The 12,788-nt window shown below is 51.3% G+C and overlaps 2 protein-coding genes across 8 annotated transcripts in view; one reads left to right on the plus strand and one right to left on the minus strand.

Moving 5' to 3' along the window:
• The window catches only part of ZNF236 (zinc finger protein 236), a 103,361-nt gene extending 98,660 nt beyond the window's left edge, over positions 1–4,701 (plus strand). For 3 of the 4 annotated variants that reach the window (XM_036874592.1, XM_036874590.1, XM_036874593.1), the window contains 2 exons: positions 1,185–1,361; positions 2,183–4,701. In XM_036874592.1, the coding sequence (XP_036730487.1) occupies positions 1,185–1,361; positions 2,183–2,310 (305 nt within the window). In that variant the 3' untranslated portion in view covers positions 2,311–4,701. The remainder of the gene's footprint in view (positions 1–1,184; positions 1,362–2,182) is intronic. The other variant, XM_036874591.1, reaches the window with a different exon arrangement.
• Positions 4,702–11,048: 6,347 nt separating this feature from the next.
• LOC118906695 (myelin basic protein) overlaps positions 11,049–12,788 on the minus strand; it is a 117,602-nt gene continuing 115,862 nt past the window's right edge. For all 4 annotated transcript variants that reach the window (XM_036874255.1, XM_036874256.1, XM_036874254.1 and 1 more), the window contains one exon: positions 11,049–11,188. In XM_036874255.1, the coding sequence (XP_036730150.1) occupies positions 11,144–11,188 (45 nt within the window). In that variant the 3' untranslated portion in view covers positions 11,049–11,143. The remainder of the gene's footprint in view (positions 11,189–12,788) is intronic.

Below are 12,788 nucleotides of genomic sequence, written 5' to 3' on the forward strand. Positions count from 1 at the left end.
GAAAAACAGCCGTGCTGTTACTTCATAATGCATTCATTCAAAAGCATAATTAAGAGAAATGACTGTTTGCCGTTTTTAATAGCATAGATGCACGTGAAGGGTTTGGCATGTGTGTAAAGTGGGCACCTTGTGGCTGTCACTGGGGCCACGTCCCTGCTCACGTGGGTGCCCCGTCCTCACTCCGGCTCCTGATGTCTTCAGCTTCCCTTTCTGTCTCCAGAGAATCCCAGCTTCTAAGGGCGGTGTGATTAGAGTGGGCCCGCAGGGTAATCTCCCTTTTGGTCACCCCCAGTCATCTGACTAGCGACCTGGTTCCTCTGTGGCCGTTCTTTTTTCTCAGGCATGACGTCATCATAGTCCCAGCCCCAGGGTTCAGGGCAGGAGACCTTGGGGGGCCATTTTTAGGACTGCCTGCCCTAGGCGAGCTGCAGGAAGACCTCCTTTGTCGTCGGCTGTGGAGGGACACCTGGGGGCTGAGGACCAGGTGCCCCCGGGGCAGCCCTGGGGGTGCTGGCACGTGACCCCAAGAGGCAGCCAGGCAGAGCAGTGGGAAAGAACCTTCTAGGCCAAGGGGAAAGGCTGTGCCAGGCCCTGGGGCAGGAAGGGACCCGGTCCCTGGGACTTGGAAGTGGGTGCATGACAGCGAGGGGTGGCAGGACTGCCAGGGCCGCAGGGGGTGGAAGCAGAGAGAGATGCCGCGTGGGGAGGGCCGGGCTCCGCAGTGTGGCCGTAGGGCAGGCACTCACCTGGGCAGGCTCCCAGCAGACGCCAGGCTTGGCAACTTTTCCCTCCATTTGTCAGTTTCCACATCAGCTTGAAAGCAATTAAGTACCATTTGAAACATATTGTGTAAATCATGCTTTTAGTCAATTGGATTTGATCTTCCCGTGTCCTTAATGTGTTTTTGCTTTTCTGCTCAAAATGGATTAGAAACGTTTTGTTTGAGCCACATGTGCTCTACCTTTATTTCTGGGTGCTTCTAGGACTTTCCGTAGCTTTTGATCACGGTGTCTTTCGTGGCTCCCCATGGAGTGGCCTTGCTGGAACCCTGCGGGTTAGCATCGTGAGCGAGGAACGTCCTCAGCCTGTTTGTTGAACTCGCATCCCTTCTCGGAGTTACTGTGTGCTGTGTGTGCTCGTCGAGCGCCGTCTGTCAGGGACGCTGACCGTGCTGTCTGTCCCAGGGGAGCGGCCGTTCCACTGCACCCTCTGCGAGAAGGCCTTCAACCAGAAGAGCGCGCTGCAGGTGCACATGAAGAAGCACACGGGGGAGCGGCCCTACCGGTGCAACTACTGCGTCATGGGCTTCACGCAGAAGAGCAACATGAAGCTGCACATGAAGCGGGCCCACAGCTACGCGGGTGAGGTGTCCTGGCCGCACGGCGCGCGGCGCTCTGTGGTGCTGCGCCCCGCGGGGTTACCCCGCGTCCCGCCTCAGGCTCAGGCTCAGGGTCCGGGTCGGCGCGCGTCTGTGCCCTGTGGCTCCGGCAGACGGGCCTCCGTGTCCCTGAGACTGTCTCCCTGGCATTGGTTGCCGGCAGGGCGGGGGGGCGTCCCTCTGTCCGCCTTGTTCTTCCCGTGTTGTCCAGGAATGCCCGCGCCCTTTAGGGAGACAGGCAGGGGCGGGGGGCTTGGCGGGGGGCGTGGAACGCAGCCCGCGGAGTGTCTCCGACAAGTCAGGGAGGGTTACAGCCTGCGTCTCGGGCTCACTCTGCTGCTCTAGGTGCTGTGACCACGAGGGGAGTTGGACGGCCTGAGCGTGGCGGGAGTGGTGCCCAGGGCTTTCCGGGAGCCACGGGGGTAGGACCCTTCGTGTTGTGCAGTTTTGAGGAAAGCAGGAAGTTCTAACATCTACACGCTAGTGCTTTGTGCTTTACTTTCTGTTAGAAAAATTGGTGCCTGTCGTTATCACTAGTATTAATTAGTAATCGCTCATCAAGGATGTCATATTAACATAGCCTTTATGAGCGTAGGGAACAAGCGCTGTGTGCGTTCATATTCAAGTAACAGTAATTGTCGTCACCGACGGAATTATGAAACCTGCAGCTCAGATGGCTCTTTTTTCACCAGGAAGGAAAACAAATCAACTTAGGAATTTCTTGTCTCCATTTAAGTTGTCCTTATTTAAATGTGAATCATTTTGTGCGAGTGAATGTCTGGGACTCTTTCTTTATCACCACAGCAGGAACCTTGCAGGAGCCCGGCGGCGCCCAGGAGCACGGAGGGGAGGTGCTGAGCCGTGTTCTCCACCTGGACGAGGTGGTGCCCGAACCTGCGAGCGAGTGGCAGACCCTGGCCAACGTGTTCTGACGCAGCCCGACCCTGAGGACGTTTCCAGAGCGAAGTGTGGGGAAGAACAAAGCACTTGGGATTTCTGTTTTGAAGCCTCAAGTGTTAAAAATGTTACCACAATAGCTATAAAATTTTTAGCTATAAAATTATCTAAAGAATCATTGACTTTCAGAGACTTCAGGAAGAAAGCTGGGAAAGATGGAAGCACGTTGCTGTCGTTCATCTGCAAATCACTGAACTCAGGTACTACATCAGCAGTCTCACCTACTCCGTGGCCAGTGCGTCTAGTTAAAAAGAAATTAACTGGATCTTACTCTCATTGTAGTGTGATTTCTTTGTATTAGCAAAGACACAAGTTAACGTGGAAAAACCCAGATAGGTTTTCCTTCATGCTTTCTGTTATAAGAAGCATAGCTCATGAAACAAACATAAGATAGGTGCATGAAGTTCGGAAAAAATGTTACAACACGCAGGGAAGTTTTTTCCATCTTCTTCTCTGTGAATTTTGAAATTAGTAGAAATGGACTCTAACTTTTAGTCTACCATAAGTTAATATAACTAGTACCTTGAGAGACGGCTGGACCAGTTCTCTCTCCATTACAAATATCTAATCATTAGTGACAGGAGCGCAGCGTCGGGGGCGTACACCCGGGGAGTAGAGCAACCCTGACCCACAGGTGAGGACCCAGCTGTCCGCGCGGGCTGATGCCACTCGCGCTGCCCGCGCTGATAACTCGGGTACACGGGTCGGCTACCACAGAAAGCACAAGCCGTGCGCTGCAGGTCAGAAATCACAGAATGGTCTCCTGGGAACAAAGGGACTGCAGCCCTGTCCGCCTCAGTAATTAAGAGCGTATTTGTACTTTGAGGGTAAGAACCTGTACGAGCCCCATGGTTTTCTCTTCGTGCATAAGCAGGTGTATTTTTTATTTCAGGGAATTCTTTAGTATCATCAATGGTGCCACGTTGAACATGTCCCAAACCAAATCCTTCCCCGCCCTGGGGCAGAGTGTGTGTCGTTCCCACAGCATTCCAAAGATGGAAACTTCTTTACTTCATGTGAATCTCTCCTTTGAAATTATTTATATGTTCTATATATAAATACATATGTACATATACAGATATATGGGCCTCTGTGTGGCCGAACAGTATATTTTGTAAATAAGCACTAGTCCCAGTTACAGAGAGAGCGACAGAGTTTTTACCTCCCAACGAGCACTTCAGATCAGTATTGTATTCGTTTTATTAATAAATGGATATCCTTGTCATTGTGACATAAAGCTGGGGTTGGTTTTTTGTTTTGTTTTTCCTGAAAAATAATCGCCTTTATTTTCTCTCTCATTGCCTCGCTGGCTTCAGAAGAGAGCAGTTTTATTATATAAATATTGTGTGGACTTTGTATATTAAGAGAGGAGCTCATTTCAGATTCCTGAAGAAAGAGACATTTCACTGTTTTTTTGGGGGCATCTTTTTGATTTTTTGTTGTTCACGCTTCTGGCATATGTATATAAGTAATATTGATAGTGATATAAAACCTTTTGTTATGTGAAAATATTTAAGTCAGAAAACTGTTAAATAATATTACTTTTTTTTTTCAAACTGCTTTATGTATTGTATATTTTTTTAAGGGAGAAAAAAAAAAAAAAAGCCTTATTTGACTTATTCTTGTGATGCTGGACTTGTATATCCTGAGGTTTTTCTTGGATGTCAGTGTGTATACCTGGCTGCAGTCTGTTATTCAGAATAATTGTAATTGCGCCAGAGTTTAAAGGTTCTGCTTTTAATGCACTTTTCTTTTATAATTTTGTTTTAAACTATTTTAGTAATGTTGATTAATTTTGTTGAACAAATATCTCCAAAGTTGAAATGATTGAAATATTAAAAATTTTGTTCTTGCTAGGTTATTTATTTTGGTTTCAGCATTAAATGTCATCTCAGGTCAGTCTCTAAAAGGGGTTTGTTTAATTCCTAATTGTATAGAAAGCATAGTTCAGTGAATTGTATTGGTGCACTGCCCAAGTAAGGCCTTACCAGGTGAATCTAAAGCCTTTGGTTAAAGAAAAAAAAAAAAAATCTATCAATAATTCGTTTTGTGAGTTTTCTCAGTTTATTATCAGGCAAACACAAGACATTAATGTATTCTTTTGATTTACTTCCTAATTATAAAAGCTGCTTCTTTGCAAGACATTCCTTGAAAAATAAGGTTTTGTAAAGACATAATATCACTTGAACTTTTTGGTGGAGTGGAGTACAGGTTGATCTTTATACTTTACTGGTTGATAAAAAGTCTTCTGACAAGAGATTTCTAGTCTCCTGCATAACCAGGGTTTTGAGGATAGATAATTGTATTTTTTAAAATATCTCATCATAGCGTATCTGCTTTGGAAATAACAATAAATAAAAAATGAAGTTAGGAAATGTGATTAATTTTTTTTCTTTTAAAATATTTAATATAAAATAGTTTGGCACATGAATTCCTTTCAAGCTCAGGTAGGTACGTTTTTACAGAAAAGAACTTTAATGATATTTTCCTGTACCTCTGCACTTGATGAACGCTACCCTTGCAAGGTTTATTTGCAGATCTTCAAACTAAAAATCAGGATATGGCGTGATGACAGGCAGGCCGTCCGTGTTAGGTAGCAGTGTCTGTTGTTTTCACTGTTGCCCATATTCAGCGGTATCCTGGTCATTTAAGTGCCTTTAGAAAGGGCATGACTGTCTTTAACTGTCTTCTGTGGTAAAGTAACGGTGAAGCTCTTAAGTAAGCGGAAGGAATGTGTTCCCTTCCCACCGATGATACTGAACTGGAAACTGGGATGTGGCTCTCAGGGCGCTGGGGAGCAGGAGGGAGCTGCATAAGTGGCCGAGTCTGCGTAAGATCGGCGGTAGATGCAAATGGAAACACCTTTGCAGAAATGTGCACTCCCACGCCCTGCCCCAGGCTCTCCTTGTCCCTCTTAAAGGCAGGCGTGTGGTTGGAGGGTCCTGCAAGAATGGGGCTCAGCCTGTCAGTTCATCAGGAAGTCCCTCAAACGTCTCCTTATCCTCTGACAGCACGCTACTGACAGAGCGAGGAGAATCGGTCCTAAAGTGAGTAGTTCCCATCCTTCCGTCAAGTTTCCATCTCATCCAGTGTCAGCATTGAACTAGCGAGTGTTTCTCCAGAACGGTATTCTGTAATTCCTGCCCATTGCCGTTTCTGAGCTTGAGTTTTACAAGAACACCAGTATTTATGCGTAAGAGGTGCGTGCATTAGTACAGGGGCGGAACTCGGAAAAGGAGGTGGGTTTTTGTTCTTCCCACGGAGTTTCCTCTTTGCAGAAGAATATTGATAACTCATGAAGATGCACATTTTTAACATTAAAAGATCGTCACTCAGATTTATCTAAATATGAAATAGCTAAGGTGATTTTTATTTTTTCCTGGGCTTTGCTCAGAGAATGGTAAGAAGTTTGCAGTTCTTATTGCTTGTTTGTAGGAAGAATATTGCTCTATTAATGTTTAGAATACGGCAGGTGGGGGAAGGAGGCTGTTCTTTCAGAAATGATCAGATTGTGGCCCATTTGTTTCCTCTGCTGTGGATTGCAACTATTTAAAATGGCCCAGCCGAGTTTTTCCAGAATGCGTGGCTTTTTGGTGGTGTAAGATTGCTGCTGATATTTAAACACAGTCAAGGGCATGAGTTTACGGTGCGTCTTGGGCTTGGGCAGAGCTGGGGAGTCAGGCCTTGGGGCCTCAGGTCAGATCAGCCAGGGCGCTGACGGGCCGCCTGTCTTTGGGCAGCTCGGTTCACTTCTCTGGTCTGTAAAATTAGTTGATTAGATGTCTTCCTTCCCAGCTCGAGGACCTATTCTTAGCCAGTGTGCTGTGGTGTATCGGGAGGTAGTTCTCCAGGGGTCTGTCTCATTTCTGCAAGTCTTAGGGGTAAAGCACTGGCCACCTCTGCCCCACGATCTCTTCAAGGCAGTTTGAAGAGAATACGACCTCGGGAGAGAGGACGTCTTCCTCCAGAGCCAAGCGATGCTTTTCTTACTGACCCGTGTAATCAAGGTATGTCTCACCGAGGCAAAGGTCAGGCCGGCTTGCTGTGTGTTTATTGGAGACTCGGGTTCCCAAAGCCCTGCTTCCTCTCCCAGGACACGACACCCTGCGTGCAGGCATCACCTGGCCCGCTTTGGGCTGCGTGTGGAGGTCGGGGCCTGGGGTGTCCACACAGACGCCGGAGCTCTGGTGCCTCCTCCTGCTGTGAGTTGCCAACCCCTGCTCTCTGGCCCGGGAGCCTCGGTCTCCTGCCGGCGCCCGGGAAGCCGGCGGGTCTTCTTCTAAGCCGGCAGGTGGGGAGAACTTCCCACGTTTCGCAGTTGTTGGCAGTGTGTTCCCGGCTCAGCGCACTCTATGAATGGAAAATTGTTTTTACACGTGTCAATGATTAATTTATTCTGCATCATCCACAGTGTTGTCCCTGTCACTGAGGATGCGTTACTGTCACACAGCGCCTTTAAAGTGCTAAACCCCTCTGCTCTCTAAGGAAGAAGTGGAAAACAGGGCAGCACACGGCCCCACCCTCTCCTTTCTGCCAGTAAGCAGGGGCTTCCCTGATTTTTAAATTCTCGACCGACCAGAAGAGATGGTTCTGCGCCACTAGTTCAGTATCAGAACAGAGAAATCGCAGGTCACCCTGCTACCTCGCTTCAGGGGAAGAAGTTCTTACGGTGTTAACGCGAAGTAGCTCATCTTGATGTTCTCTCGGCCAGAGGCGGACAGCAGCTGGCCTCTGCCCCTCGTCACCACGCACTGTTCTCTAGGTTCTCTCTGAATTCTCTCTCTCAGGTTTAGTAGTCGAAATCTTTATCTTCTTGTGTAAACTCTTCGAAGCAGTTTCAGATTGACAGAAAAGTTGCGAGAGTGGCACAAAGAAACCTTCATATACTCTTCGCCAAAGACCCCTTTCCAGTGCTGCCGAACGCGGGAAGGATAAGATCTTTACGCAGCAGACCCGGCGCAGGGTCGTGCCGGCACCTCCACCCTCTTCACCCGGGACGCCCCTCCCCACGTCCCCGTGGCTCCCGTTACCCTGGCGTCTGGGAGCCGGTTCAGCAGCCGCCCCCCCCCCCCCCCCCCGCCCTGGCCCCGCCCTGCCATGCCTTCCCGTGGTTCTTTCACGGTGGGGGGGAAGTCGAGCTGAGAGGAGGCTGTGAGAGGAGGACCTGTCACCCTCCCCCCTGGGGACAAGGTCAAGATTGTCTGGGAGGCAAGCAAGAGCCCGACTGAAATCAGCATGTTTCTCGAAAGTTAGGTGGTTGATTCTGCTTCCAGGGCAAATGCCGTCAAAGGACGTTGCTCCAGGGTCGTGCACTGGAGTGAACACCCCGCAGTGGTTACCTGTCCCTCGGCTTCACCGGGCTGTGATTGCTCACCTCTCCTTACGCCGCTTTGCTTAGGATTCCCTGACTATTTGCTATTACAAGAGAAAAATCGCCATAGAAAATGCACTGAGATGCTTCACTTCATGTTAACGTTTTTGGGGAAAGAAGGAAGCGTACTCACGCAGAGTCCTGTGTTTAATTAAAACTCTTGCCACGTGGGGGTCTAGGACATATTTGTCGCTGCACGAGAAACACACACCTGCTGTGGATTGACTGGTGTTCCTCCCTACACGAACCCATCTGTTGGAAGCCTTCACTCCCAACGCGACAGGACTCCTAGGAGCTAATTGGGGGTTTAAGGGTGGTCAATGAGGGTGAGGACTGGTGCCCTCGTAAGGAGAGACACCAGCAGTGTGTCACGTGCCCAGAGGAGAGGCCGCGGGGACCCAGGCAGGCAGGGCGGCATCTGGAGCGTGGCCCAAGGAGAGCGGCCTCCCCAGAATCCCCCTGCCCGCACCTTGGCCGTGGGCTTCCAGCCTCCAGAACCCCGAAGCAAAGAAAATATCTATTGTTTCAGCCCCCAGCCGGTGGTATAGTGTTACGACAGCCCTAATAGACTTAATTAAAGGCTTGGCTCTCTCGTTTCAGTTGCTACAAGACGGCTTTTCTTTCCCTATTTCAGTGTTTTCTCAGGCCCCAGTTCTCTCTCCTCCCAAAATCCCAATTCCAATTTACAGCCTGCACCCGAGTTATAAAGCCCAGCCCCATGGATTGAGCCGGACATCCTCTCCGCTAACCTCTGACCTGCTCCCGACCTCGACCCTCCCTCCAGAGGTTGTTCCCGCCGGGCTGGGCACCCTGGACCAGCTCCCTCGGACCATCCTCCGCCCGGATGGACAGCAGGCCACATACGGTTCTCGGTCTGGACTGAGTGGCATGGAGGCGGCTGTGCAGATTGATACGATATCTTGGAAAGCGTGATCACTGTGGTTCCTGTCCTGGTGGGAAGAGCCTTTCTTGGTTCAATAGACCCTCCCGATACCTCTAGACCCTGCGAGCGATGGTCCTCGGGGTGAGCACAGTGAGATGATGGAAGAGTGTCCCGGCTGGGGTTCCAGCACCCCCTTCTCTTGGAGCTCTGCCTGGTAAACTAATTTCCTTCAACTTGAGGGCGGGTAATGCAGACCGGTTTGGATAAATGCTCAGTGAGAACACCCTTCCGTGGTTCATTTCCTATTTGCGTCGTTTTATTTTAGTATCACATTATCATGGTAAACACTGTGTTATTCTAGGACACCCCTTGGTTTACCATTAATGCATTTTCTATATATGTAACACTAAAATAGACTTGCCAACTGGAAGAGCAGGAATTGAAAAGATGTGATGTCTTTGCATGCTTTTCAAATCCTCGGTCTGAAGGGCTTGGGGGTTGGCATGGCTTGGAGTCTATCTACCCCGTGGATGGGGCCTCAGGCTACCGGGCGGGGGGGCGGCTTTTATTGTCGGATTGGAAGTGCATGGCACGCTTGAGCCTGGGTGCTCCCTGAGGATGGCCGGTGTCACCCCACAATCGACGGGGAGGGCGCTTCCCTTGCTGGGATTTGTGAGTTTCTCAGGGCTGCTCCTGAGACGGAAGGGAACCAGTGGTTTGTTAAAAGCAAAACAAAAGATTTCCATTTACCTTTTGAAAGATGATTCTTGTAACCAAAAGCAACTATACATAAAATTTCCAGTATCACTTATCTTTGTCATCGTCTCTGCGTGGCAAAAAGTCATTTTCAAAGATTCTTCAGTTCAAGTTAACGGGGACTGGTATGCTGGTAAGATAGTGAAATGTAAATATACTCTAAAGGATTGTTTAAAGATAAATTAAAAATTATTTTCCTTGTGAGTCAGAGACTCAGTGCCCTAACAGCTGCCTCTACTCCACTTTCTCTTGTTGATACACAAACCATCTGATGGTAACTCACCTCCTCTAACAGGTGCCGAGAGGCAGCTCTGTCCTGTGACAGTAAGACGCCTACTCCCATCAGCTCTGAGTTTTGTTCTACGTGGGCTCGCATTCCACAGACCAGAATAAAAGCCAAAGAAGACGGCCATGCAAGTATCATTGAAAGTGTATTATTTTATTTCAATGTTCAAGAACAGTGCTTACTTTCCACGAGACCCAGGGTCACAGCTCTTGCTGTTGGGTGTAGCCACGAATGGAGGTCACTCAGTCAACAGCTCAAAGATGCAGTGTGTGTGTGTGTGTGTGTGTGTGTGTGTGTGTGTGTGTGTCGAGCAGTTTGGAGGTTTTGTTTCGGAAATTTTCTTCCTTTTTTTTTTTTCTTATCCTCTCATCATTGAGGCTATATATTAATAGACATTATATTAAACCCACACGAAACATTCAGAATTAGAAGCGGATTAAAGAATCGCGTTTGGGCGTTACGTTGACTAGTCCTCATCTCCGTCCTAGGGGGGCTGACGCCAGTGTGCGGGGCTCCTTGGAGGGCTTGTGGGAGAGATTGCTCAACTCAAAGGCGGGAATCAGTAGGTTACGGGGGGCGGGGGGGAGGCGCAGGAGATGTCAGCTCGCGTTAGGAAAGAGCGGGATGGAGGACCTCTGCCCATCCCCACGTGCTCGGCCGGCGATTCCGGAAAGGGCCAGCGTACTCGTCGTCAGTGGGTTTCCGGAGGAAGCGGGCGGGACGGTTACGTTCCGCCGGAGGTGGGGTGGGGGAGTTAGTGTTTGCCGTGTGCACCGCCGTGCTGAGCTAAGCCACCTGTCACCTTCGCGCTCACGGTGACCAGCCTGCCACCGTGAGGCTCCCCGGACACTCCTGCCACCGCTCCGAGCTGCGCCACCCTCCCCGGCCGGCCGCCGGGCTCGGGTGTGAAACAGGTCGTGGCGAGGCCGCTCTGCTGCCCGCCGAGCCTGTGCCGTCGCCGCCCGGTTTCCCAGAAGAGCCCGGCCCGACTCTGCCCCCGCGCGCCCTCTCCGCCCGCGCCGATCCGGCTCATCCGGGTGTGTGAGCCGCGGCCACCACGCGGGACAGTCCCCGCTGCCCGCCCGCCTGTCACGTACCAAAGCGCCCGCCGCCAAGCCGCTCCGCGCCCAGCCGATCGGTTAGAAGGGGAAGGGCTTCGGGGGGCGAGCAGCGGAGGCCGGGAAAGAAACCAAAGGAAGCTCGGAGCCGCACGGTCTGCGCGCCCCGCGCGGTGGTCCCCAGGGCCGCGCCCCGGGCCATCGCGGGACGGGGGGCGGCGACGGGGTAGGGTCGCCGGGCCCGGCGCTCGGGGGACGTCACTGATCTCCAAGGGCGAGGGGACAGCGGGGCGGCCGGCCAGAAGCCGGCGGGCCGCGCGCGGGGCCTGCTGTGCGCTGTCGCCAGGGTTAGGGGGCAGTGGCTACGCTAGGGATCTACGGCTCGCGGTTAACTTCCAGGCAGTTGTGTTAAGAAGCTGGGGACGGACGGGATTCCGGGACACGGGGCAGGGCTTCAGCGTCTCGCCATTGGGGACCCCGAACGGCCGTCTCGTCCTCCCTGAGAAAAGGAAACAGAGGGTTAGGAGGGCCGGCGCCGCCCGGCCGCCCCGCTTCCTTGCGGTCACCGGGTCGCCAGCCACGGGGCCTCTTTCCTCTGGGTCTGTTTCTGGAGATGATGTCGCACGGGGCAAGTCTTTGACCCCATGTCTCCAGCATCCTTTAGCCCGTCGGACCTCCGAGTGCCACAGGGCAAATAGGACGCAGAGAGTTGGGGTCTCGTCTGAGAACGTTGCATTTTCTGGGCGTGAAAATCTCAGCTGATATATTCCCAGGTTTCGAAGGAGCTCGTTTCCTCGGCTGAGATCCCAGGGACCGAGGGAAGCGGCCCGTGAACGACGACAGGGACAAGCCCCTCTGTGGGAGCTGAGGTGCTGCCGTGACGGGCACACGCTTGCTTGGGCCGCCAGGGAGGGGCCACTGCTCAGCTGGTCTCCCCAGGGATAGTCCCCTCCCATGAGCCCTCTTCTGCGTCACCAAGAAACCCAGCCTCCCGGAGGGGCCGGCCACTAACTCCGACCTCAGGGTCTTAAAACATGTGAATTGACATGTTTTCTGGACAAATACAATTTGCAATAAAAAAAAAAAACAAGAGTTGGCAGTCGTGGAGGTGGAGACAGCTGGGCGGGGACAACTGCGTCCAGGGAGCATGGCCGGGCATCGGCTCTGAGAAGGTGGCACTTGTCACCCCAGATGTCACTTAGATTAACTCGGAAAAGGGCGCTTTTTTTTTTTTTTGCCTTTGAATTTTCATTCAAATTTTAGTCTCTTTGGATTTCCCTTTTCTCTTAGGTTATGGATGAAAAATTGATCTCTCAAAGATTCCCTTGAGACTGTGAGCCCCCAGAGAGCAAGATAGACATGAAATACCCTGTTGACCAGATGACAGACGGGCACCGATTGACCTGACCTCGTCCACGCCTCCGTCCCTCACGTTACCAGAAATAAGGTGACGGAAGCACGAGGGCCCCAGATCCTTATAATTAACGCAGTCAGCCAGAGAGGTGGTAGTTCTGATTTCTTGGGGTTTTGCTTTTTCCAGAAACATCCCTGTGTTGCTGAACAACTCACCGGAGGAATTTTATTTTCACAAGCGAGAAGGTTTGTGGAATTCTAGCCTCTGAAGGTATGAGGAATCACCCAGAGACGCTCCCTCCCAGGGAAGGGGCTTTGTCACCTCTGCCTCAGGGCCACCCTCCTCAGCAGGGACTCGGGTCCGGTCCCGTGTGAGCCCGGCTCAGCTTTGCGTGCTCGGTCCTCAGAGCCGCTGCCAGAGAAGCCCTGATCCAGTCTGCCCTGGCCCACCTTGCCCTGAATTTCCCACAGATTAACCTGTTAGGGCTCCCTCGAAAGTGTGAATTATTCCTGCGCAGGAGCAGAACCACGGCCCCATCTGACAAATGGCACATTTGACATTTGTGCACAGCACATCTGACCTGTGCTGAGACGGATTCAGTTCCCCACACCCTTGGCCAGACAGTTCACGGGAGACGCCACTGAATGTCCTCAGGGCTCCTTGTGAAATGAAAAATGGCAAATTTGGGGGTTTTATTTTCTATCATTGTGCCTACAGTTTATTGAGCGTCTCCCGCGAGCTAAAT

The sequence above is a fragment of the Balaenoptera musculus genome, chromosome 14 (assembly GCF_009873245.2).
Source record: "Balaenoptera musculus isolate JJ_BM4_2016_0621 chromosome 14, mBalMus1.pri.v3, whole genome shotgun sequence".
NCBI lineage: Eukaryota > Metazoa > Chordata > Mammalia > Artiodactyla > Balaenopteridae > Balaenoptera > Balaenoptera musculus.